This window comes from Puma concolor, chromosome E3 (assembly GCF_028749965.1).
Source record: "Puma concolor isolate L17-30 chromosome E3, mPumCon1.1.hap2, whole genome shotgun sequence".
Classification (NCBI taxonomy): Eukaryota; Metazoa; Chordata; class Mammalia; order Carnivora; family Felidae; genus Puma; species Puma concolor.
This window is the reverse complement of record NC_141682.1, coordinates 1,986,661-2,013,096: the sequence shown is the minus strand read 5'-3', so window position 1 is coordinate 2,013,096 and position 26,436 is coordinate 1,986,661. Positions and strand designations below refer to the sequence as shown.

The following is a 26,436-nucleotide window of genomic DNA, read 5'->3' as shown; positions in this document are numbered from 1 at the left end:
GAGGCATCAGGAATTCTCACAGCTCAACACCCAAAAGACGAGCAACTGAGCTCGAAAACGGACAGGGGCCTGAATAGACATTCCTGCAGAGACGACACAAAGGGACGTGGGAAGGTGCGTCGCTAATCTCTAGGGGAACGGAGGCGAGGACAGCGGCGGTCATTTACCCAGAGAACAGCAGGGGTTGGCGAAGGAGGTACGGGGGCCGGAACCGTTGGTATAATGTGGTGCGGGTGGCGTGGAAGACGATGTGCCTGGAACAGAGCAGCAGCGTTCGGGGCAGGCAGAGGCAGGAAGCGGCCCACGCGTCCTTCGGCAGGTAGATGGACTAAAATAAAGGGCTGCATCTGGACTTGGGAATATCATTCAGCCTTGAAAAGGAAGGGAATTCTGGTACAGGCTACGGGGTGGATGCTCTGTGGGATGAGCCAGACCAGAAGGAGCAGACACCGTGTGATTCCATTAGTATGAGGTCCCGGGGGGTCACGTCATCAAACCCTTGGGCACGGTGGGGCCAGGGGTCCGTGTGTAATGGGGACAGAGTCTCAGTGTGGAGAGACAGAACCTTCTGGAAACGGATGGTGAGAACGGCTGCACAGTAGCGTGAATGTGCTCGGTGCCCCTGAGCTGTTCACTTAGAAATGGTTAAAATTTTATGTCGTGTGTACTTTGCCGCAAAAACAAATGGCGAAGGACTTACGTAGACATTTGTACAAACGTCTAGCAGTCCCGTGAAGAGCACTGAAACAGCAGTGAGGCCCCGCTTCCCCCCGCCGGGATGGCGAGGAAGACGACGGTATAGCATTCGTAACAGTAAACTGGTCACGTACCGTTGCACACAGGGTCCTTGTGGTATTAACGTAAAAAAGTAATAATAATAACGAACACTAACAAGCGTTGGTGGAGGCTGTGGGGAAACCGAGCCCGCACAGAGGGCATAGTGAGACGCCGCGGTGTGGCGGGACTCGGTCGCCCGAGTCCTCGGAGGGGTGAAAGTGGCGTCCTGTCCGTCCAGCATGGCCGCCCTAGGTGTGTGCCCAGGAGATTGGAGACGCTAAGCATTACTGCTCACGGAAGCTGGGGAGTGGGCCGAAGACAGATAGCACAGTAAGCCATCGGTGCGGCATCGCTCGGGGGCGAGGCACGGACGCACCTGGTACGGACAGACGGGACGGACCTCGGACACGTGGTGCTCACGTGGAGACAGGAGAGGCAGAGACGGCCCCGCCCTGTCGGGGTCCCCGAACGCGGACCGTCCACACCCGGTGAATCCTCACACACGTAGGAGATTAGTGGGTGCTGTGGGGAGTGGGACTTCTGTTTGGGGTGAAGAGTCTTTTCGAATTCGTGTTCTGTTTGGGCCTTGTCGTGAATATACTGAAAACCACTGAATCGTTCAGTTTAACGTGGTTAAAACGGTGAATTTTATCCCAATGAGAAGCGAGTCATTTATTCAACAGATGGTTTTGTAATGTGAATGCCTGAGAAAGCGAGTGAGGCTCGCTGGGAAGACGCTCCCCTTCTGTGTAAGTGGGGTGGGTGGGGACCCCCTGCGTGTGGCCGGCCATCGACCAGGGCGTTTGGGGCTCCTGGTGTGGGCTCTGTGCGGGGGGAGACAAGACCACGTGCTGGGACCTCGGGGCCACGTCAGGCAGGTCCCCTCCTCGAGGTCACGCCCTCGGTCCCTGTTTGCCGGCTCCTTCCTTCCTGCCCTGGTGGCGCGCTCGGTGGCCTGGTGTGGGGGTGTGAGGTGAACTGCCCACTGCACGGCAGGAGTGAGCAGCAGCATCCCCGCCCCTGGGCGCCCCTCGCTGTGGCCCTGGAGACTGGCCTCTCTGCTGTGCCCTGACGACGGGCTCCCCGGGTGTCGCCCCTGCCCTCTGGGTGTTGTGGGCGAACCTCCCCCCCCCCCCCGGCCCCCGCCCCGAGAACTGCGGTGACTGTCCGTCCTCATGATCGGCCTGGCTCCTGTTCTGCTGGAATTTGAGAAAAGAAAAAGTGTTTGTAATCGCAGCGGGCCTTTATTTTTCTACGCTCTGTTCAGACACTTCCAGACTTTTGCTCTCAAGTCGTCTCGTCCGGTGTCGGGATTACTGCTGAGTGCCCAGCACACTGCCCCGTTACCCCGCCGCCCTCGCCGGCACCGTTCCTTCAGACCCCCCTGGGGCGGGCCGGCTGCAAGGTGACCCACAGTGATCACCCGGAAGTTTGGAAAGGCCTGCGTGTCGGCGAGTGGGTTTCTGTCTGAAGACCCCAACAAGGACGGGCTTCCGTGGCCCCCAGTCCTGTGCTGGCACGCTCCGGAGCCCCGATGCGGGTGGTCGTCCGGGCGCGCCTGGGGACCCCACGCCGGCCTGCCCTGGGGGCCCTTCCGCCCCGCCCAGCACCCCTCCCGCGGTGGGGCGGGGCCGTGCTCCCAGGGGTCCGACAGGCACTGGCCCTTCCTTCTAAAGGTCATCTCTGTCTTAGTTGTTAAAGTTCAGGAGGAAATAAACTGCTTAGAGCTGGCATTTCTCAAGTGTCAGCTCCCCGGGCCCTGGAGCCTGGGGTGGGGAGGAGGTAGATTAACAAGTGAGCTGCTGTGTTGACACGGAGACAGCTGGGCAGACGCTTCCCTGTCTTGGCTCCGCGAAGAAATCGTAGAAGAGAAAGTAATGATGTTGTAAAAGCTCGTTTTCTCTTCTCGTTTCTGTTGTTTGGCATGGGAAATGCGGAGATGTTTATTAGTGGGGTGCCGGCCCTCAGAGAGCTTGTCGGTCTCGGGCACCTGGGTGTCACCGGGCGTGCCCGCATGCGGCCCCGGGGCCCTTCATCCTTGACGGGGGAGCTCCTGCCCGGTGGGGAGACAGCGCCCCCCCCCCCCCCCCGAGGGTGCCACACCTAACTGGGTATTGACTTGTGCTTTGGGTCGAGGACAGCAAAATCGATGGGAAAGCAAACGGGCAGGATGGGCTTTATTAATCAGGCACTGCCGGGCAGCTGGAAGGCGGCCGCTCCGCTCCTGGGCGCGTGGCTATCGATCGCCGGCTCGTCGGGAGCCTCGGCTTCGGAGCTGCCGGGGGGGGGGGGGGGGGGGGGGGGGTGCTGCTGGCCGACGCCGGGGAGGGAGGTGGGCGAGAGTCTGCCGGCTCGTCCGCCGCCTCCCGTCCCGCCTCGGCTGGGCCTCTACTGGCCTCCGGCCCCCACAGACCCAGAGGAGGCCGGCGGGAGCCCCTCCCAGGGTGGCCGCACTCTCCCCCGCCAGGCTTCCTGCCTTCCCCAGCGTCAGTCCCCGGGGAGGCGGGGGCGCACAGAGCCCCTGGGAAGGTGGGACCTCGTGCCCACGTAGCCCGACGTCAGAGCTGCCCTGGACACATCTGGAGCGGTTGCCCTCACACGGCGGGGCACGGTGGCCGTGGCTTTGGACTGGAGCCGCTCGCGTCCTTTTCGGAGGAGAGCGTTTGGGGGTCTTACAGGAAGGTGTGGAAGCGAGTGAGCGGGTGCCCAGTGGTGAGTGAGGGGATGCCCCGGGGGTCGTCTCTGCAGGAAGGAGCGCAGCACGCACGGAGCTTGGGGCCAGCCGGGCAGCAGCTGCGCTGGTGGGGAGCGCCTCGGGGGAGGCCTTCATCGCTGCTCACCTACAGCCTCGTGCTTTCCAAACCATAAATCCAGGGCAGTGAGTGGCCACCGGTGTCTGCAGAGGGCCAGACAGTCCGTGAACGGCTCCCTCTGCCCGTTTGGGCCACAGACACCACGTGGGTGAGCAGGTGTGGCTGTGTTGTGACAAAGCCTGATTTTCCAGAGGCAGGTGTGGATGGTAGTTGAGCACGGGGGTAGGAGCAGGGATGAGGCCCGGCCCCCCGGCCCGCTCGCTGTGGGACTCCTGCGTCTCCGGGCACTGTGCACGGGCCCTCGTCTTCGGGGACGCTGGGGCCGGGGTGACCTCGCGCACGTGGAAGCCTTCCCCAGGCCGGAGAGGCCAGAGCCAGGCGTCTCTGTGGCACTTGGGATGCAGCCCCGTGCTGCCCGACCGTTGGCTTGCTCTAATTATCTGTCCCCCATCGTTCTCCTCGGGCCTGTGGCCTTGCCAGCTGGAGCTCCAGGGCGCGGGGGCACCGGGGTGGGTGGTGAGCTCGTTCCGCCGTGTGCCTGGCACCCTGGCCCTGAGGGACGCGGAGCTCGCCTCGCTTGGCCTCCCCACCCGCGTGAACTGGGGGCAGCCCTTTCCTGCGCGTTTACACGTCGGCAGCTGATGGGCTCCATCACCTCGCTCACTGTGGTTGGGATCGAACTGAGACCGCAAGGGCAATTTTCCTTCTCGCGTCTCCGGGTCAGTCGAGTGTTCCCAGCGTGGCCTCCACGTGGGACGCACAGAAGCTCGCTCGGTTGGGGACTCCGACTGGACGAGACGCCAGGAGCGGCAGGCTCGTGCGAGCGGCGCCCTGGGAAGGGCTGGAGGCTGGGCTGCAGCCCCTGGCCTGCTCGTCCGTGGCTCCTCTGAGCGGGTCCGTGACGGCCTTTGCTTTCTTTGTTCTCTGGTTTCCTTTCTGCTGTTTGGTTTCTTTTTATTTTTCAGAGAAATGTGTATGACGCTTGGAGACACTTAGGATAGGAATTTGATGGCACACACAGCCACCGCGTGCGTGCCCGGCCCGGGCATTGAGGCGCGCCGGGCGGAGGCTCACTGCCGCCTCGCCGAGGCAGCCCCCTCGGTGAGTCTGAGCAGGACCGGCAGACTCTGTCTTCTGCTCCCTGCCTTCTCCCCTGCACGTGGCATGACCGCTGGGGCCTGTGGTTGCATTTCCGTCCCCAAGTCCTGCCCTTGCTGTGCCGGTCAGGGCTGGCCACGGCCGCGTGGTGGGAGGGCACCCACGTGCAGACGGGGCTCCGGGTCTGAGTAGGAGCCCGGCTGGCTCGCCACGCCCCAGCTGTGCGACCTCTGCCCACTCACCAGGGGCGCAGGGGCCCGACTGTGGCAGCACCCTTCCGTCTCTGATTCTCGAGGTCCGGCAAAGACCAGGCGTGCGTGCTGGGCCCGTAGCATGCCGGGTAGCCTGTCCGCTCAGGAGACAGGTCCCGGAGTTCCCACTTCTGCGGAGACCCTGGCTGCCACCTCCTCTGCTCTTGCCTCTCGTCCCACGTGGGGTAACATGGTGTGCGTCTCATGCCATGCCATGCTGGTAACATGCCAGGGGTCTGCGGAGGAGGTCTCCCAGGGACCAGCAAGGCCGCACCCCTGCTTCTCCGCCGCAGCTGAACGCGGGGGGCAGGTGTGCCCGAGTGCCCCCGCCCCTGTGAAGGCAGGGACACGGCAGGGGAGCTCACACTTGCTTTGCACTTCGCACATGTGTCTCATTAGATTCCCTGTGGCCCGTGAGGCAGGGCAGAGATCAGTGGCTTCCTTCTTATCTGTGGGGAAACGGGAGGTCAGGCTTGGAGCTCCCAACCAGTCAGACGCCGAATGGGGTCACACCGGGCTTACTGCATCTCTCCAGCCGGGGGACTCCGGGGCCACGTCTCTGCGTCTCTCTCGGAAGCCCCCGTTAGCGTCCCGCCCCGGCGAGTGCGCTGGGGCCGGCAGTGGGCGGTGCTCTGTGCTGGCTTCCAGGCCCGTGGCCCACGGTTGCCTCTGGGAGAGTTTCTGCAGCTGGTACCCGTGCACCTCTGCGAGTTCATCGTCGCCCTCCCGAGCTGCCGCGCAGCCCCCTGCCAGGTCCCCACAGGCGCGGCTGCACCAAGGGTGCTCAGGGCTTGGGGCGCTCTCCTGCGGGGCGGTTCTGCGGGGGCATTCGTGAACGTGCATGGTGCTCCTTTCCACAGCCCGTCCCTGTCTTCTGCTGGATGAGCCAGCTTCTAGAATGTTCGGCCTCTCAACATTCCCTGCTGAGCCTCGGTGGAACCAAGACCTTGGCCGCCTCCCCCTGGTGTGTCTGCAGCCCCTGCCAGGCCCTGTGCACTCTGGGGCCAGGCCTGTGTGTGCCCGTCCATCCTGGCTCGGCATGGGTGCCCAAATGCCCCAGACAGAAAACGGGCTCACTTGCTGGATGGCGGTTTGGCCCGAGCTGCGGCCCCGTGGGGTGCACGGGGCCTCGTGCAGTGAGCCGCTCAGGGCCCGAATTTATGATCTGTAAACTGGAGAAGTTTAGAGAGCATATGTATTAGTGGTTTGATCTGCACTCCTTGGAGCTCGAAGGAAGAGGATGCTTTAGAGATTTTGCAAAATCGTGAATAAAATCTTGTTAACGTTTTCTTAACTTTGCACAAAAGCATACTCGCTAGAGACCAGCGTGCGCCTGCCGTCCTAGTTCACCCCCAGCAGGCTAGCTCACGCTGCACTGTGTGCTCTCGGGCACGTGATCACGCGCCTGCCTGCGAACGCCGGTCCAAGTGTGCTGGTTAAAGGTTTGTTTTGAGCTTGGGTCTGGCGACGGCCGTCGGCGTGTTTGCGCCCTCCCGTGTTCCTGGGCCCACAACGGGTGCGACGCTGCATGGGGAATGGTCGTCCCTCCTGGATGGACAGCACCACGCTGTCCGGGTCCTTCCCAGAGGCGCGTCGCCGGGAGAGCACTGGCCGTGGAGGCGCGGCTGCAGGGGTCTTGTGGGGCTGGAGCCGGCATCCGAGGTCGTCTCCGAGAAGGTCATTAAAACGTCTCCTGCCGCTTCAGAGTGAGCCGGGTCCTCTGTTCCTTGAAAGTAGGTGTCCTCAGGTGAGGGTGACGGGAGGGGCCGCAACACGTAGACGGTTCTCAGAAGCTGAGACCTCGTCTCCCTCGGCAGACGCCCGCTCGGGAAGGCATTGATCGATAGGCATGCCGACTTCTCCTTCAAGCATTAAGCACTTCATTTTGAACCCCCAGAGGCTCGCGGAAATGCCAGTGACCCCAGAGTTCAACTTCAGCTTGGAAGGTAGTGGTTTAATGTTTTATGAGTATCCTCCTTTGCTTCCCAAGAAAGGCTGAGGTGGACCGGAGAGGACAGCCCGACGAGAAGGGTTAGCCGTCGGGCACTAGTGTCTCGCGTCGGGCCGCGGGCTTGTTGCGCATGTGGGGTCCCTCTCTGCCTTTCTGCTTGTGGGGGCAGGGCGAGGCAGTCTACTGGCCGCTGACTTGAACAACTCACTTGGGGAACTTTGGCCAGGATTTGTGGAAACGTCAGGAAAGCGCGCTCCTCTGGGAGGCCGGCCCTTCTTGGTGCCTGAGGGCCTTGCTATCCCTCACCCTCTGTCCTGCGAGGCCAGGATCCCCGCCCGAGGGCTGGCCCCTTGAGTGTGTGGCTCACCGTTGCTCTGTCTCCGTGGAGTTTATATGCAGAAGTGTGTCCGTCCTGACTCCTTGTCCCCAACCCGTCCTCTCCTCTCCTCTCCTCTCCTCTCCTCTCCTCTCCTCTCCTCTCCTCTCCTCTCCTCTCCTCTCCTCTCCCCTCCCCTCCCCTCCCCTCCCCTCCCCTCCCCTCCCCTCCCCTCCCCTCCCCTCCCCTTCTTTCCTGCTGAATGGACGCCTACATGGGGAGGGGGGTCTGTACTTCCCATCTCCCAGAACTGTGCCCTCGGCCCCCGAACCCTGCCCTGCGTGCGAGGCAGTGACACACCTGGGTGTTGGCTCCCTGACCGTCACGTGCCTGTTGCGGTGATTGAGTTGTGTGCGTGGACTCCCGCCCCTTTGCCCCACGCTCTCCTTTGCGGGGGTGGGGCGCTCCAGCAGCACCCCGCACACGTCTGACCTGGTAGGTTGGATAGCACCCGCCTTTTCCCTCGCTGCTTCCCGCGGCGGCTGTTCCGTGACATCAGGGCTCTCTCTTCTCATCTCCGCTCCAGCGTGACAGGCAGCGACAACGACCTTTCATGCCACATTCTCTCGGTTGACATGAGCCACATGGTTTCTGTGCCCCATCGGCGCACAGCCCCGCGAGGTCGGGCTCGTGCTGGTCCCTGCGTTTGAGAACGGCCGGGTGCCTCCGGGCTACCGATGGTCCTGGACAAGCCTCTGTGCAGCGCGCCCCCTGTGATGCCTTGAAGATGAGTGTGACTTGTACTTCCGTGTCCGAAACGCTTGAGCGCGGACGAAGCCTGCAGGGCCAGCAGCCCTGAGTATGGAGAGAGTCCCTTGGCCAAGGGCAAGGGCTGGGGATACGCTCAGCTGCTCGCCCAGTGCTGACTCTGCAGGGTCATGTGCCCTCTGCCCTGTTCCTTCCGGAACATCCTGGTTCCCTGGAAGGCATTTCACCATTGGGACAGGCAGGTTCTCTTTGTCTTTGACTGCTTGCTTTCTTTCTTTCTTTCTTTCTATGTGTATTTATTTATTTATTTTTGAGATAGCGCGAGCTGGGGAGGGACAGAGAGAGGCGGGGGGACAGAGGATCCGAAGCAGACTCCACGCTGTCAGCACAGAGCCCAACTCAGGGCTCAAATCCATGAACCGTGAGATCATGACCTGAGCCAAAGTTGGACGCCTAACCGACTGAGCCCCCCAGGTGCCCCTGAGGCAGGTTCCCTTTCTGACTGGGAACCTGACTGGCCAGGTTCCCTTTCTGACTGCCAGCTTGGGCCCCGTTGCCTTCCCATTGCCTCTCGGCCGATGCGATGTGTCTGTGACATCCAGGACTTGCCAGTGGGCCCCACCAGGCACTGGGGGCTGAAGCCCTCTTGTGATTTAAGGGGGGATTTAAGCACACGGAGCTGGCAGCCAGCAGACTAAGACGTGGGCGTCCTGTGCCCCGGCTTGCCTCTTGCTGGGGAACTTTCTGGTTTGACCCCCTCATGGATGTGTGGGCATCATGCTCCTACATGGGGAGACCCGGGGCTTCTCAGACTCCCCCAAGGCCGTCCCCACCAAGCCTGTGCTCAGGGCGGCTTGTCTGTGGCTCCTTATCCCTGAGCTTGGCTGGACGGCGGCTCGGCCTTGCGTGTATGAGCGAGGGGACACTGCCGGTCTTGTAGTTACGTTGCCGGTTGTCAGAACGCTGTTTCAAGGCACTTGTGAGCTCCCACCTGGGTCCCGCGGATCTGGAGTTGATCTCAGTCCTCGATTATTAACTTGGCCTATGCACAGCATCAAGTTGAATCAGAACTGAAAATAGCCTCTTAATGGGCCGGTTTCAAATGACTGTTTTTACCTGTCTTTTGTCTTATTTCACGTCTTTGCGGAGCACCAAGAGGAGTCAGGTGCAGCCGGTCACTGTTCCCTTGAACCCTTGAGCTACTGACGGGGGTTCCCGCGCTGGGCCGGCCCAGCCTCCTACCCGCTCCCTCTGTGACTCATGCGCACGCTCAGACTGAACTACGAGATGAGAGCAGAAACCGCACGCTCGTGCGGGAGGGAAGTGGGCTTGGCGCACGCCGCCTCCGAAGACAGCGTCCACCGCCGTCCCCGGGAAGTGAGGTTTCCTTCAGGTCGTGGGGTCAAAGCGGAAAGGACGCGGTGGGAGGCCAGGTGTGACGTGAGCCCACGGGCGCCCTCCCCGGCGTGGCCCCGGCTCACCATGCCGCCTGCGTGAGCGCCACGTGCGTCAGCTCTCGGCACATCCTGAAGACACCGTGTTTCTGCATTTCCTTTGGAAGAGGCGCCTCCTGGCCCTGCGGGGTCCGGGGACGGCTCCCCTCGCGGCCCCTCCCCTGGTCATCGTCCCCTCCGTCAGGCCGCGGGGACGGCCACCCTGCGTGCAGAATCGCGAGGCTGCGTGGTCTCGGGAGTCAGGGGTTGTCCACGAGCACTGGGTGCCGGCTGCCGTTTGCTGTTTAGGAACAGGTCAGGAGCAGAGGGTGGCCCCGGGCAGGACTGAGGGGCCAAGTGCGTTTTGGGGCAAAGGCCGGGCTCTGAAGGTGCTTCAGGGCTGGGCCAGGGAGTCGGGTGTTAGCCTGTGGGTGGTCAGGAGCCTGGAGCCCTGACCTGGGCCCCCCTGCTGTCATCTGCGCCCTGAAGGGACGACTTGCATGGGGCTCCGGTGGGACCCACGGGCAAGGTCCGCGAGCCGGGGGTCTGGCCTGTAGGGGGGGAGGGGGAGCCACTGCGGGGCACCCCGGCCGTTATCGGAGCCCCGCTGGCGTCCGGCGGGGCAGCGCTGGGGGAGCGGGCCCCACCTCCGGGTGGCGGGGGCTCCCCCACACCCGCGGCACATCTGGCTGCTGTGATCCGGATGGAAGTGCTTGCCGGTAATTTAGCTCATTCAGAAGTGCCGTCTCCCCGGAGCGCTGCGCTGCTGACAATTTTTCCCATTGTGTGTGGGGTTGAGTCCCCCCCCTCCCCCCGCTGCCTGCCGTGTTCTGGGATCACCCTGGGTGTCTCTTTGAAATCCAGAAACTCCTGAAAAGCTCTAAGTAGCTATTCACGAGTAAGGAAATGGCAGCGTGCCGGTTGCACGTGCGGCTCTATTTTGGGACCTACGTGACGGGCTCGTCCTGGTCCCGGGGGGCCGTGGCGGGGGCGCCATCCTGCGGGCCAGACCTCACTGTTCTGCCCTGTCTCCTTTCCCCGCAGCGCCCGTGGGCTGGAGAAGGTCCGGCAGCAGCTCCAGGAGGAGGTCCGCCAGGCCAGCAGCCAGCTGCTGGAGGAGAGGAAGAGGCGGGAGACACAGGAGGCCCTGGCCCGGAGACTCCAGAAGCGGGTCCTGCTGCTGACGAAGGTACGGGGCCGGGCGGGGGCCCGCCGTCCCGGCCTCTGCTCCCCTGGCCGGCGGCCGCCAGCCCGTCCCCACCACGTCCAGGCTTCCCGAGATCGCCGCCAGCCCGAAGGCGGTTTTAACCGCGGTGAGGAGCGTCCGGCTCCTCGGGCCGTCGGGCTCGTGTGCAGCTGCCTGGGGTCCCCTCAGAAGGTGTCCGCCTCCCTGCGGAGTCGGGGCTTCGTCAGGCTGTGCCTCCGTCCCGCGATGCTCGCGGGGTTCTTGAATCACAGCAAAGACTTCTCCAGACCCCGGAGGTCCCTCTGGGACTTGGAGGGCCCAGGTGTGGGTCCCCTTCTGGACGGCCGTCCGGCGACCTAGCGCTCCCGGTGAGGGGCGGGGCGGCCGGGGCTGCACGCTGACCGGGGGTCACCCCTTCCCCGGGCCACGGGTGAGAGCAGCCTTCCCCTCCTTCAGTGACCAGATCCCGGTGGGTCTGTGGCCCGTGGTTTGGACTGAGAACTCTCACCGGGGCCGAGATGCACTGGGCCTCGTGTGTGGGGCGGGCTCTCTCTGACCGTCCTGTGCCTGCAGAGCTTCCCATGTTGGCTGGACGGAGCCCGCTGGAGTGCGGATCAGGGTTTTCTGTGGGACGGCGTCATTTAAATGCTGCTGCTGTGAATGCTGAAGTTTCAGAAGAAGGGGAGGAGAGAACCTGCATCTGTCCCCACACGCTCTCCAGGCACGGACAGGGTGTCCAGCTCGCTGGACAAAAACCCCTCCCGCCTGCGCCCGACCTGGCCTCGTGTGGGCCGCGTGGGCCAGTGTCAGGCCATGATGGCTCAGATCGTTTCTAATGAAAACCGAGGCTCTTTGGCTCTGGGGCCACCTGGTTATGAAGGTTTTAGGGGACAAGTCGTATTTCAGCTGCTAAGCGCCCGCCATTTTGTGGCTTCTCCAGCACGTTCCTTGCCGTGCCGTGATGTCCCTCGAGAGCCTTGGCATCCCTCAGGGCCCTGGGTCCAGGGCTTCCCAGGTCAGGCTCAGCCGAGCTCTGCACACAGGCCCCGGGTACCACCCCTGTCCTCCTGGCTCTGCAGGCGGCCACCCCCGCAGCCTGGGCTGCCTCTGGCAGAGACGAGGACGCGGTCCCGTGGCCTTGGTGCTTGTGGGCGGTTACGGGCAGGGGTTTGGAGCCGCCTTCTCGTGCCCCCACCTCCTCCCTCCCTTCCCCAGCACGTACTGCGTGCCACCAGGTCACCTGCACAGGTTCTGGGTCACGGCCCTTCTAGTGCCTGTAGTCTAGCCGGACGGGCAGGAGGGACACACGCGCACATGCCAACCGTGATGGGATTTTCGTGGGAGCGGAAGCCGCTGCTGAGCCGCGGCCCGAGGGCTCGGTTTGAGAGGGGCACTCGCAGAATTTGGCTCCATGGAAGACGGGGGGATGGGCAGGAGCGCTGGCAGAGGGAGCTGGGGCAGGAGGCACAGCCGCCGGGAGGGCACGTCCACGGCACAGCTGCCTCGGCACGTCAGGGCTGCGTGGGCTGTCTGCGCCTGACTTGCTGTGAGCGAGAGGCCAGGACGGGCTGCGGTCCGTGACGTGGGAAGCACGGGCTTTTCTGGGGTGACGGTCAGGGGACCTTAACCTGTGACCTTGGAGAAGGCGCTCGCTCCCTCTGCGTCCCCATTTTCCCATCCCCGGGACTAGCAGCGGTGCCGTGCACTGAAGCGGCCCCGGGTGCCCGCCAGACGGTCTCCGCGGGGACAGCGCTCACGAGAGTCACAGGGAGGAGACGGAGTGGAAGTTCCCGAGGCACGTCCACCCGGGCCCGCCGCACCCTCCAGCACGCCCCTGCCCGGCACCCACCCAGAGGAAGGGAATCCGGCGCATGGCGCGGACGTCTGCACCTCCCTGACGCAGCATCACTCATGGCCACGCGGCCCCGGTGCCTGTCAGCGCTGGGCGGGGGAAGGAGGCGCCGGGTAGGTGCCTGACGGGTTATTGTTGAGCCACGGGAGAGAAGGAAACCCCGCCCGTGTGTGATACCACAGGCGGGCCTGGAGGACACCGCCGAGCGACACGACACAGCGAATCTTCGGACACGGGGAGCAGGTTGGTGGCTGCCAGAGACAGGCTGGATGTGGACGAAATGGGGGTGGGGGGGCACGAGGGACGGACCTCCAGACGCGATACGAGTTCTAAAGGGAAAACATGAGCCACGGGTGCAGAGCATCCCCTCTTTGTGGGGGGCCCCGGGTCACCCGTGCCGTGGGAAAGCAGCCCCCCATCCTGGACCAGGGGTCCTGCGTGTGAGGCCGCGTGAGAGTGCTGTCGCACGTGGGCAGTGGAGTGTGCGGCCGTCTTAGGAAAGGAGGCTTCGCGAGGGTTCGTGGAGGGTGTCCGGGGTGAGGCTGGTTGGGCAGGTCGGCGGTCACCCTGGTGGAGCTTTGCCGGTGGTGGGTGCGTGTGGCTCATTCCGTCCTCCTCCAGGGCCTCGTGAACGGCGGGCCGCCGGTGGCCTGAGCCGTGGGGCACGGCCTGGAGTGCCTTGTCTGCCTCCTGCCCGTCCTGCATGTGCACCGCTCAGAACCACAGCTGGGGCACAGTGTCCCGCCTGGATGTGCGCACGGGCTGCGTCTCTGTTCCCCGTCGGTCCGGAAGGCACCTTCTCCAACCCTCCCCTGGGGACAGCCCCTTCTTACCCCAGGCTCCCGTGGCGCCTTGGCCACAGGGTGTTGTGGCTGGTCCAGCGGTCTTAGCGGGGAGCCTATGACTGCCGCTGTGCGTGCAGGGGGGCGTGTGGAGCTCCATCTTCGGGGCTCTCTGGCCAGTGTCGTGGCGAGCTCTCGTGGCTTCCCTCCCATTTCATGTCCAGCTGGGTGGGTGACTGCTGTTCCCGTGGGGCTTGCTGATGGGGTCTTACTTGGTTTCAAACCATTCGTGTTTTTATTTTTAATAAAACTTATTTTCTGGAATAGTCTGTGATTTAGACCAAAATGGTCTTGGAACGGTCGTCACTGCTCAGGGACCAGGCCTGACCAGGGCCGTTGACTGAAGTCTGTGCTGTCCTCCTGTTTGCTTCATTGCCCCTCAGCCCTTTCTCTGTCTTGGACCCCCCCCACGGTGAGTCGTCACCTCTCCTCGGGCCATGACAGTTCTCGGACTCCTTGCGTGGATGAGTCCACCGCCAGGAGTGCGGCGCGGGCGTCCCGTGGCAGGTGCTGGACGGGGGTGTGTCCGAGGCTTTCCTCCCAGGCCCCCGGGGGACGGGGCAGCCCTGCAGGGAAGGGCCCCAGCCGTAGCCTGACTTCCCCGTGTGGACGCTGGCCTTGCTTGCCCGGCTGTGCCGGGTCAGCCGGGTCTCTCCCTCCACGGTGCACAGCCACACCTGGGGGCTGGGGGTCACGCCCCTCCTAGAGGGCTCAGTAGCTCCATTCTGGACTCTTCTGCGTGAGGTTCGACTCTGCTTTCCGTTTATCTGTTAATTCGGACACTTAGGCATATCAGGCGGGCTCCCGGGGATGTGTTGTAGGTTTGGGTTTTACCGCCGTGCTGCTTGAATTTGTCCCGTTGGCCGCCGGGAGCTCTTTCAGTTGTCAGTGTGGGGGTGTACCCCCACCCCCCCCCCCCCACTTCCCTGCTGTCGGGGGCCGCCAGGTGCCCTGGGCTCATCCAGGTGTGTCCCACCCACCCCGGCGCCAGCCGCCGCTCCAGGACCCCATCCCCTTCCCTGGAGAACTGCGTCAGGATCCGTGAGCCGCATGAGTGCGCTGCTTCTCCGTGGCCTCTCAGCTCGCAGGGCCGGGAAGCGTGTGTCCCAACTCACGTGTGCACACGCGTCTGTGAACATTTCCCCGTGTTTCTTCTCCGAGCTCTCATGAGCCAGACGCGTGTTCCCATGGACGTGCCCGCCTCCAGCCCACAGCACGCGGGTCATCCCAGCCCCTCTCCTGCCACCCTGACCCCCGACCCCCCACCCCCCACGACCCCTCACCCAGCGTGTTAGCCCCGGGTGATGACTTTGTATCTTCAGCTTTTTGTTTTTGTTCAGTAATCGTAGATCACTGGGAGTTGCGAGGATAGCACAGGAGGGTCCCTTAACCCGTCACGTTTCCCCGGTGATGACGTGGCATGTAATTTTAGTGCCACGCTCTGATCCTGGTGCACGCGTATGTAGATCCGCGTGGGCAGCCCCGCCCTCAGGGTGCCAGACGGCCTCCCCTGCAGGTGCGGTCACACCCTCCCCTCCTGCACCCTGGCACGGCAGCTGCTCATCTGTTTCCTGTCCTCAAAGTTCTGTCCTTTCAAGAACGTGGTCAGCATGGAATCATACGGCGCGTGGCCCTTTGAGACTGGCTTTTCCCCTCGGCGGGTGGCCCTCGTCCACCTGGGTCGCACTTGGGTCAGCAGGTGGTCCTTCTTTGTTGTCGAGCAGGACTCTGCACCGCTCAGGGCGTTTCGTAGTTTCCAGGTTTTGCTGTCACAGATACAGCTGCTCGAAGTGATGGCCCACAGGTTTTGTGCGGACCTGAGTGTTCATCTCTCGGGGTGGGTGCCCAGCAGGGCGCTCGTGGAACCCTGCAGTGTGGCCCCCCGGGAGTCCCCGACCCCCAGGCCCGTGTCTCCAGGGATGGGCTGCTCCTCGCTGGGCCAGAGGTGGTGGCTGGGGCTCCCACTTGGTCTGCAGGTGGGGGACCGTGGCGTCGCCAGGCGAGCCAAGTTCTTCCTTATGAGGAGCCCGTGTTCGCCAGTTTTCCGTGGCTGCTGTGGTGGTACCGTAGCCGTGGCAGTGGGACTGGCACGAGTGTGTCATCTGGCAGTTGTGGGCAGGCCCGGCCACGCCCTGGGCCCCAGACCCCACCAGCCCACGGCAGGTACCGGCCTCACCCTTGCCAGCCGCCGGGAGAGTTTATGCCCAGGCTCGCTGGGCTTGTCGTGGAACTCGGTCGTGTGGTTGTAGGACCACAGGTCCTGTTCCGTGCCAGCTGTTCTCACCGCTGGCGCCGGCTCGCGTTCTTGCTCATGCTCTCCCTGCGGTCCCTCTAGCAACAGGCCGTTGATGTCCTGTCACGGTTCACGTCTCGGCGGCTTCCTTTCCCGGCTGTGCTGGCGAAGTTCCCTGCTTCTCAGAGCTCATGCGGCTTGGCCGGCATGGGCGGCGTGGTCCCGTAGTTTTAGGGTCCCTGACGTAATTCCATCTGCAGAAACCTCCTGGCCTGGCCTGCCACGCGTGCGGTCAAGGGCGGGAGGTGCTGTAGATGCCAAGACTCGGAGGTTCAGGCGCCTACCAGGCCGGCAGACTGCCCGATGCGGGGAGTGGGCCTGCGCGGCGGGCCGGGGTGGGCTGGAGGGCTGTGCCACCCGGAAGGGGCACCCCAGCCGCTGGAGCCCGAGAGAAGCCGGCGTCACTCACACGAACGTCCTGTGGGTTTGCAAAGTAGTCTTACTTCTGTGTGTTGGAGGGGGCGGTGGGGCAGCTCAGGGAAGCAGTCCCTTGCGGGGGCCGGTGCGTCCTGCGTTCACAGCGAGTGAGTCCCCTGGGACGGTCTGCCCGCTGCCTGTCGACAGGAGAAAACGTGGAGCGCTTCGGAGACGTCCTGTTGCCGGGCACAGTGGCCATGCCCTGTACCCCTGTTTCCATAGGCATCCTGCTGAGCGAGCACCACACCCTCTCTGTTTGCCAAGATCACTGGGGTTCTCCCTGACACGCGTGGTTCCCCCGCCCCCCCCGTTAGAATCCCTGGGGGAGTCCCCGTCCACACAGGTGCCTCATGACGGTGCTGGGAGGTGTGACCCCCTCCGCGCCCCGCCTTTGTGAAGCACCCAGCTTCCTTCTCGGGCATTTTCTGTTCCGCAAGGTCACCGCTCGGGTCCCGAGGCAGGAAATTTCCATTCTTCCTGTCTCAGCAGGTTGGAAGCCAGTGGCACTTCCTGGCCTAATTCAGTCTTCACCCTGACCCGCTGCGCTCACCGGCCTTGCTGAGTTAGGGCGAGAGTGGGTATTGATTGCCTCGCGCTGACTGATGGCTTATACTGACTGTCGCTCGAAGGCACGTTCCCGATGGGTCGATACCAATCTCCTGCACAGCCCCGGGCCCGGCTCACGGGGACCCGCCTCGCCAGCCAGCGGGGTGATGAGGCTCTTCATCAGGCCCGACTGTGCAGGGGCGCGGCCAGCCTGCCGCTCCCTGCTCGGTGCCGGGTGCACGTCCACCTTCACCTTCGAGTGACCTGGGCTCCGCAGCGTGTCAGACGCTAGCCCGGCGGCTCCTGTTCAGGTGCTTCCTCGTCAGGGCACCTCTGGGGTGTTTTGGTTGCTGGCCTTTCCCTGTCCTTGCCCGTCCCCCGGGACAGAGCGGTGTGTGTGGTGCCCCTGCCACACGGCGGGGCCGCAGCGTGGGCTCTGGGCTCCCTTGTCCACCGAGGGCCCTGTTTGTGTGTTTGACATTTTGGTACGCAGTGCTTGGAGTGCGCGGTTTTATTTTGAGACCTTATTAAGCGGCTCTCGTCTAAGGGTTTAATTGTTACTGATAGCTAAGAGTGTAATCACCTTGGTAAAATACCACGACTATTTTAAGCGATTGAAAATTGCCTTCCAGAAGTGGGTGAACACAAACCATTTTCCTATTTGAGATGAGCTATTTCCAGTGGGCCCCTAATATTCCACAATATGGTTATAGAATCTTGTTATTTATAGAAGCCGAGCAGTTAAAGGTAAGTTTTTAGCGAGAAATTAAAAAACCCCATGAAAACAGAAGCTTAACTCTTTTCTACATCCTAACTGTTCCCTGACCCCAGATTCCAGAGCGCAGTGGTCTTTGAGAGGAGGGCATAGGTCACTGGGCCTTACTTACAGGGGGAGTCAGAGTCCATGGTAGGTAGTGATGATGTCCCGCCTTTGAAAGGTCCGTGAGTGGGGTGGTGGTCCTCCTGGGTGGTGGTCTTGGTGGGGTAGACACCCTGGGGGCGGGGAGGGGTGGCCCCATCTGTGTCGGGCATGCAGGGGTGTGGAGTGCTGGCTGGCTGAGGATGCCCACGCACAGTGTCAGCGGGACTGCAGGCCGTTCTGTGGACGCCCGACCCCGTGCGTGGCCCAGAACCTGGGTCTGCCCCGGAACCTAGAGACTCTGGCTTCAGTCGTGCTCTGGGAGGCCCGCGCGGGGGGGGAGGGGCGGGGGAGGACGCGTGGGAGCTGGCCCTCCCCATGCGGGGTTTAGGGGCTGATTGCCCTTTGCTCCTGAAGTTGTACGAGTTCTCTCCTTATTCTGAACACGAACCGCTTGTCGGAGATGCGGCCGCAGCATCTCCCGGTCTGCGGCTTTGCTGCTTCTCTCTGAATTGTGTCTGTTGACGAGCAGCAGCTTTTAATGTTAGCGCAGTCCAGCGGACTGATTTCGTTACCGTTCTGCTGATGCTTTCAGAGCCTTGGTGAGCTTAATGACCGTGACCTTTGCTACCAGAGTCATGGGGATAGTTAACTGTGCTCTTCTAACTGCTTTATGGCCTCACCTTTTACGGGTGACCTAACCTGGCCTGCACGTGTCAGGATCATTTTTCCCCAGATGTTAACTGGACTTATGCTCGTGGTCATCTGGTGGCATATACAAACGCTGAGTTGCCCGCCTGAAACTAATGCTACCTGTTGGTTATGCCTCACTTAAAAGTTTTTAAAAGATTATTTTCTTGGACTGCCTGGGTGGCTCAGTCGGTTAAGCATCCGACTTCAGCTCAGGTCACGATCTCACGGTCTGTGAGTTCGAGCCCCGCGTTGGGCTCTGTGCTGACAGCTCAGAGCCTGGAGCCTGTTTCAGATTCTGTGTCTCCCTCTCTCTCTGCCCCTCCCCTGCTCATGTTCTCTCTCTCTCTCTCTCTCTCTCTCTCTCTCTCTGTCTCAAAAATAAATAAGAACATTAAATTTTTTTTAAAAGATTATTTTTTCTCTGTTGAATATGCAGTTGGCCCAGGAGCATTTACTGAGAGATATCCCTTACCCTGTGTGGTGTCATGTGGCCATAACCAGCCACCAGGCACTGGGCATGGGGAGTCCAGCCTCTGGGTTCTCTTGTTCCGTCGGCCCTTTCTGTCTTTTCGCCAACACCACCCTGTGTCCATTTATGATGTGTTAATACCTGGTAGCAAACCTTCAAAATTGTTGTTCTTTAAGATTTTGGCTAATTTTGGTCCTTTGCTTGTCCTTACGCATATCGGAATCAGAGTGCTAATTTATGTGGAAAACTCTGCTGGCACATGATAAGGATTCAGGGAATTTGTAAATCGGTTTGGGAAGAAATGACACCTGGACTTTGTCTTCTGAATGAGAACATCGTAAATGCATACTATTAGACATTTCCCTGCATATTTTCTATCTTGGGTGCAGCATTGACGCTATCTCTGAGAATCTCGTGTGTGCGTGTGTGTTACTGGTGTCTGCACACGCACTGACCGTGTGCGCGGCAGTCCTGCCGACCTCGCTACGTGGGCAGAGACGAGCCTCGTGTCGCTGCATAGCCCCGGCACACCTCTTCCTCTCGGGTCCCCGTGTCTTTCCTTGTTTGTCCTTTCCCTGTCTTCTTGACATGGCCGCCAGTCGGCTGTCACGCGGAAGTGACAGTGGTGATGTCCCTGACTCATGCAGATCTCCGGAAGCTTCAGTAATTCACCGCCGAGGATGACACATGCTGTTTGTTTCTCGTAGATACTCTTCATTGCGTTAATGGAATCCCCTGCTATGTGTTGTTTCGTTTCTTTTCTTCAAGATTTTTTTTTTTAAACAATCTCTACACTCCACGTAGGGCTCGAACTCACAGCCCTGAGATCAAGAGTTGCACGCTCCGCTGACAGAAGCCAGCCAGGCACCCCCTTTGTGGTTCTTTTCTAAGAGTTTTTATCAAAAATGCCTACTACATCAGTTTCGATGTGGGTTATTTTTATTGTGTTCCGTTCAAGCATTTTCTCACATTCTCTCTGGATGTGCACAAGCTGACCTTCAGGCAAGGTTTCCTGCGCTCAGAGCACAGCGCAGGCAGACGGGAAGCTGGAAAGGGATCGGAAGATCCCAGACTCACTCACCTCTCCTCGGCCCTCTCGGCCCACAGATTGTGGTGGAGCGAGTCCCGCGCGCCAGGCTCTGCGCCGGGCACTTGTGAGCCAGGGCCGTTGCACAGCCTCTCGCTCGCAACCCGAGGGCGCCTCCCTCTAGGGCGCAGAGCAGACCAGTGGGAGCCTGGAACGCTGCGGGGGGTTTGCTGAGCGCCGCAGGCAGCTAGGGAAGGAGCGGCCGGGTGAACCTCCCGTGCCAGAGCTTGGTCGGTGGCTTTGAGTTTTGTTTAACAACTACGGATCCACAGGAAGTTGTGACGGTAGTGGACAGGCCCCACATATCTTTCCCCCACCTTCTGCCGTGAAAACCTGTCCTGTGATTACAGCACAGTATTAAAACCAGGCGCTTGGTGTTTGTGGTGTGTGTGTGTGTGTGTGTGTGTGTGTGTGTGTGTAGGGGGCTCTGTGTCATGTGAGCCCATGTGCAGATTCGCCAGTGCCCCCGCCACAAGGACCTTCTGCCTGCTGCCCCCAGAACCACACCCACCCATCACCCCGACTCTGTTTTCTGTCTCTGCTGTTTTTGGCATTTCAACAATATTAAGTAAATGGAATCATATAATGTGTGATGTATTCGAATTGTTTTTCAATTAATAGACTCTATTTTTTTGAGCCATTTATGTTTATAAGAGCAAGAACCAGAGAGTACAGACCTCCCGTGATCCTCTTCCTCTGTCTCAGTGATGGCTGTCCTGCTACTAACACCTTGCGTCAGTCGGGTCCGTGTGTCACAACCGATGAACCGTGATGGCGACGTTATGATTAATTGGGTCCACAGCCTACGTTAGTGCCGGCTCTCAGCCTCGTGTGTCCTGTCGTTTGACAGACGCGTGATGTCGTGCGTGCAGCATGGCGGTGTCACCTCACAGAACGATGTCACCGCCCTCACATCCCTGTGCCCTGCGAGTTCACCCTCCTTCCCCCCCCCGCCCCACCCCCCCCCCCCCCCCCGAGCCCGGGCGGCCGCTGATGTGCCCCTGTGTCTGTAGCTGTGCATTTTCCAGAACATCACACGGTTGGAGTCGTGCAGCGTGGAGCCTTTCCAGACGGGCTGCTCTGGCAGTGTGTTTTCAGGGTTCCGCCGTGTCTGCTCACGGCCGGATGGCTCGTTTCTTCCCAGCACAGGCTCCCGCTCCGTTGTCTGGGCGTGACGTAGCCTACCTGTGCGCTCACTTGGCGAGGGCGAGCTGGTGCGTCCAGGCCCTTTTGAAGGACGCTGCAGTAAACGCTTGTGTGGGAGTTTTGTGTGGATGCGCAACGTCAACTTGCGTGTCTGGATCGCGCGGTAAGCGTTTCGCTTTGAACGCTTTCGCCACCAGCCGTGCTGGAGGAAGCCGTGCCTTCTTGTGAAGCTTTTCACACGCGGTGGTTTTTTTTTTTTTCCTCTTTTGTAGAAGCTCTATGAGGTGGGGGTGTTGCCGTGTTCCCGACGGGGTCACGGGCCACTGGAGGCTGGAGCCACGTGCGTCGGGCCTGGCTCCTCCCCGGACTCTGCTGATGACCTCTGCCCTCAGGCCTCCCTCTTTGGTCAGGTCACCCCAGGCTTCTGTTTTCATCTCACCTCTGAGCGTCGTTGGGTAATAAACCTTCCGGGAGCCTGAAAGTGGCACTCAGGGCACCTGTCTGCCTTTCCCGGGTGACTGTGCGTGTGACCTGAGGTGGCACCAACCGGAACTAGGGCCATGAGAGGAGGAGGAGGAGCCCTGAGCGGGGAGGACTGCTTTTGGGGGAGGAGCCCCGGGTGAGGATGAGCCCTGTGCTGGGAGGAGTGCAGTGTGGGGAAGAGCCCTGGGGGGAGGGGAGCCCCGGGCGGGGAGCAGATGCTGACAGGGGCACCTCCCCACGTCCCTGGGTGTAACGGCGGGGTCCCTTTGCCGCAGCAGCTGCCCTGTCCGTGGCCACAGGCTCCTCCCTCTGGGGGGCCTGGGCTCGGGTGGGTGGCTGGCAGCTCGACATCATGGCCTTCTGTCTCCGTGAAAGCGGATCGCGTCCATTTCTCTTGGGAAAGACCTTAAACCTTGGCTGCTTTTGCGCCCTGTCCTTATTTTCTTCCTGCGTCCTCCTTCCGAGCCCTCGAGTCTCCTAATCTTATTAAGGGATTTCTCTTGTGTGCCTTCCTTTTAATGCTGCACGTTCCGGGTCTCAGCGTGGAAGGTAATACTTAACATGCTCAGTGCCCGTCCTGTCTTCCGAGAAACAGTCCTTCCAAGTGCCCAGAGTGCCTCCTCGTGCTCCCCTCGCCCCGTGCGGGGCGCTGGCACCGGTGGTGCGGGTCGTGAGGGTGCAGTGCCCCCGAGGCCCAGTTTGGGCTCTGGTTGCCCATCCTGCCGTGCGCCTGCCCCCACCCAGAGCCGGCCCCCCGCACGCTCTGTTCCGCACGGTGATGAGCGCTCCACGCGGAGGTGCCGAGGGGCCTTCCTCTCGACAGTGGGTTTGACACCATCAGGTGGCCGTGGAGGTGGGCAGGGACGTGCCTGCTTGGGGTAGGCAGTCCGTGCCTCTGGGTGCGGTCTGTTCTCATGGTTCTGGCTTTTCTTTTTTTTTTTTTTTTTTTAATTTTTTTTTTAACGTTTATTTATTTTTGAGATAGAGAGAGACAGAGCGTGAACAGGGGAGGGGCAGAGAGAGAGGGAGACACAGAATCCGAAGCAGGCTCCAGGCTCTGAGCTGTCAGCACAGAGCCCGATGCGGGGCTCGAACTCACAGACTGTGAGATCATGACCTGAGCCGAAGTCAGACGCTTAACCGACCGAGCCACCCAGGCGCCCCTGGTTCTGGCGTTTCTGAGGAGGAAGGGCCTCTACGCCACAGCACCGTCCGCACCGCCCTACCCCGGGACCTGCGCCGTCAGGGTGGCTCATACACACACGTGCCCTCGATGGTGTCCTGGGGCCCGTTGACCGGGCACGTGGTGTGGGAGGCCTTGCCAAGGTGTGCCAGGCTGAACCGGACCGGTGCCCTCTGTCCCTCTGACTGCAGATGAGGAGGCTTGACCAGACCCGCCCTTTCCGGGGGCACCCTGGCCTTCTGTGCCGTCCCCCTCTTCTCTGTCCCGGTGCGCAGCCTGCCCCTCCAGGCAGGACTCGCGTAGCTGTGGAGGGCACGCCACGTGGCCCGGCAGCGTGCAGAGTGTGTGCCTCATCACCCCCGCCTCCTCCGCGGTAGAGGTGAGCGCCCCGCAGACCAGAGAGGTTAAGTAATCCTGGTGGCTCTGCACTGCCTCCTCGGGGGCGCACGTACAGATCAGGTGGGATCTCGTGAAAAGGCAGGGTTTGAGTAAACAGTTCTGTGCCGGGCCTCAGGTCCTGCCCGTCACCGGCCCCCAGGTGGTACGCGAGCTGCGGATCAGCGGGTGGTGCCGGACGTCAGAGTCCCGTCCACTTCAGAGACAGTGCAGTGGGGACCTGTGATCGACCAGGGCCGGGATTGTGCCGCAGCCGAGTCTTCGGGCCCGTGTTGAAATGTGCTTTTATCCGCACGGTGCCAGGCTCAGATGCGGACAGTGGTCTGGAGCGTAGCCGGCTAGGTGTCTGCAGATATCTGCAGGCCCCCCCGCTGTCCACACCCAGTCCTGGTCTTTGTCACACCCTGCCCGCCTCCAGCGACCACGGTCCTGTCCCCCTCCATCCCCTCCGCCCCCAGAGGAGCTCGCTCACTGTTGATCCGTTTACTGGTCTTGTAGAAACACTGACCGAGTGCCCTCCCGGTGCCCGTCCGGCTGTCCCCACACCTGCACCCTGCTGTCCTGCCCAGGCTGGTAGCTCCCGAGGGGTGGGGTCTGCAAAGCGGAGCTGCTGGATCTTCCATGAATTGGGGTCTGGGAGCCCCCCTGCCCCTCCCCCACCGCTGCATGGGCAGGGCCCGGGCATGATTGAAGTTCAGGCTCAGATTCAGACCTTGCTTCTGTCTTACTTGAAATGCCTCCCTTCCCTTTTGTCTGCTCCTCGAAGAAAGTCTGCAGGAGGGTAGCGGATGTCACCCGGCCCGTGGTTTCTGATTTCACATTTGTTCCGCTTAGTGCGACAGCGGCCCTCGTCCTCCCACAGGTGAGCGGGAGCCTCTCGGCTTTAAAGTTTAATTTTCAGGTGTTAATATGTTGTCCTTTCAGTTTACCTCTCTAGGCTGACATTTTTGTTATATCCATTTTGTTATATCCAAGAAAGTCGGCTTGTTTTGTTATGGGAGCGTGCCGTTTGCACAATTCATTAGAAAGCCAGACTTGTCACAGGTATTCTTTGCTTTATCCACTGAGGGGGCAGTGGAACCAGGTTGTGGCAGAAAAGACCTAGAGAGAAAAGCAATTTTAGGGAATATAATAAAATCAAAGCAAAGTGCCTTTTATCCTTCTGCAGTTTGAAGACACTGATGAAGATGGGGGTTGCGGGGGCGCAGGGGCGGGCGCGTGGGGGGCCGCATGGGGCTTCCTCCCGGCAGTGCCTGGGCTGGGGAGGACGGGACCCCGAGGGGCCGCGAGGGGAGGGCAGGGGTGCCTTCTTGCTTCTCACTCATCGGGGCAGGCCTGGCCCCGCGCCCGTGGCCTCTCGGCCCTCTCGTTGGGCCGTGTTCGCGCCGTTTGGAGGCTGTGTTCTGCTGCATCCAGATACCCTCGTCTCCTTTCCTCCCCACCCTCCGTACGCTCTAGGAGAGACCGCGGCCCTGGCCCCCGCCCCACCCGTGCTGGGGCTGCAGCAGCCTCGGGGTGCCCTGGCAGTGTAGACCTAACGGTGCCTTCGCCGAGGGCCACGAGTTTGGGGAGACGGGGCGGCGCCCTGCCTCCAGGCACGCGTGGCTCTTCCACAGTGGTCTGCGTGGTGTATGTGTGATCGGAGGCCCTGTGCTTTCCCGTTTCCGCGGGCTGACTGCCCGTGTCCCCGTTCCGCGAATGGCAGATGAAATCCCAATAGCTTAAAAAAAGTTAAAACTGGTGCCGCCTGGCTTTGGTCGCGGGAGACAACTAACTCACGCCCTTTGCACAGGACCACTGGCCCCGGATCTGCGGCTCCCTGGTGTACGTGTGCCGTCGGAGCTAGGAAACCATGGCCTCATCCAGGGGGGGCTCCCTGGGCCCAGCACCTTCTCCTCGTTCTCCGCCTGGAACGTGCTATGTTGGGCGCGGTGGACCAGACACCCCCCCGCCCATGCTCCTGCCTCCTGGGCCCCCCGCCATCCCTCCGCAGGCCTCTGGGCCTTTGCTGGTGCTTCTGCTGGGCCAGGCATCCCCCCCACCCATGCCCCTGCCTCCTGGACCCCCCGCCATCCCTCCGCAGGCCTCTGGGCCTTTGCTGGTGCTTCTGCTGGGCCAGGCATCCCCCCCACCCATGCCCCTGCCTCCTGGACCCCCCGCCATCCCTCCGCAGGCCTCTGGGCCTTTGCTGGTGCTTCTGCTGGGCCAGGCATCCCCCCCACCCATGCCCCTGCCTCCTGGACCCCCCGCCATCCCTCCGCAGGCCTCTGGGCCTTTGCTGGTGCTTCTGCTGGGCCAGGCATCCCCCCCACCCATGCCCCTGCCTCCTGGACCCCCCGCCATCCCTCCGCAGGCCTCTGGGCCTTTGCTGGTGCTTCTGCTGGGCCAGGCATCCCCCCCACCCATGCCCCTGCCTCCTGGGCCCCCCGCCATCCCTCCGCAGGCCTCTGGGCCTTTGCTGGTGCTTCCTCCCTGCTTCTTTGACTCTCAGCCTCCCCAGCTGCTGCCTATCCTGTCATCTTTGTTTCTCTCTCCTGAGAAGGAAGGGCCTTTTCCGTTTTGTTCAACAGCAGTTAGCTTGTAGGAAGCTTTTCGTGTACAGTAGGCACCCGGCAAACGTCTGCTGCCTGGAGCCCCTGGTAGGTGACGGGCAGCGTCCCACCTCTGTTTCTGGTCTCTGGCCCCGCTCACTGCCTTTGCCTCTGAGCGGCCCCCTCCTGCCTGCCTTCGGCACTCGTGCTGTGCCCTGTGTGCGTGAGGGCTCGCTGCCCCTGCCAGAGAGCTCCCGAGAGCGTCCCCGTTGCCACCCCTCCCGCCGGCCCCCTGGGGGGTGTTCAGGGCCCACGGAAGTGCTCGTGGGGAGGTGGTAGACACAGGCACGTCTGGGTTGGTTGCAAGGACTTAAAACCAGCAACTTGGAAAATGGCCACAATGACAGTTAAAGGAACAGCAGCGCCCAGTGCAGAGGGCAGGAAGATGAGCTGCTCTGGGGGTGCCGGTGCCCAGGGCAGGGGGGTGGGGAATGGGGCTCTGCCCGGGACTGGAGGCTTGGAGATGCCCCCCATTCCTTCTTCAGGTCCTGGGGGTGGCCCGTGGGTGGTGCAGGGGGCCTGGTGCCTGGCTCTCAGCCCGGTCCCTGCCGCCCCGCGCCTTCCAGAAGGCCCCCGTCCCGTCCCCCCCGAGCGACCTGCAGGCCGCTCCCTGACCTCTCCCGCCTGAGGCCCCAGGCCAGCTGGAGCTCTTACGCACCGTTTTCTCCACTTACCCTCTGCCCTTTGTGAAAGTTTGCCACGTGTGCGCCGACGTGCGCATATCCACCTGACAGGCATGTCGGTGATGAAATACTAACTGAATCTGAGTACATTTGCCTGGGAAGTCTTTAAAAACCAAATGATTTCTAAAAACTAGGGTGAGTAGGATCTCCTGTTTTCCTCGCACCCCTGGGTAGTCCTGGGCACGCCCTGGGTCGCAGGTGCCCGGGAGGAGGTGACCACTGGGTCCCTCTGAGGCGGAGGAGCTGGGTCTCCGCCATCAGACAGGCCTGGGGGCCACCTGGTGGCTGCCATTGCTTGTGCTG

The 26,436-nt window shown here is 61.8% G+C and overlaps 1 protein-coding gene across 7 annotated transcripts in view; it reads left to right on the top strand.

Annotated features, from left to right (window-relative positions):
• Nucleotides 1-26,436, top strand: part of MAD1L1 (mitotic arrest deficient 1 like 1) — a 321,159-nt gene that overhangs the window by 113,229 nt on the left and 181,494 nt on the right. For 5 of the 7 annotated variants that reach the window (XM_086692890.1, XM_086692891.1, XM_086692889.1 and 2 more), the window contains one exon: nt 10,452-10,596. The exons of 1 other annotated variant lie outside the window; for it this stretch is intronic. In XM_086692890.1, the coding sequence (XP_086549016.1) occupies nt 10,452-10,596 (145 nt within the window). Of the gene's footprint in view, nt 1-9,268; nt 9,723-10,451; nt 10,597-26,436 lie in introns of those variants that run through there. One more of the 7 variants, XM_086692894.1, reaches the window with a different exon arrangement.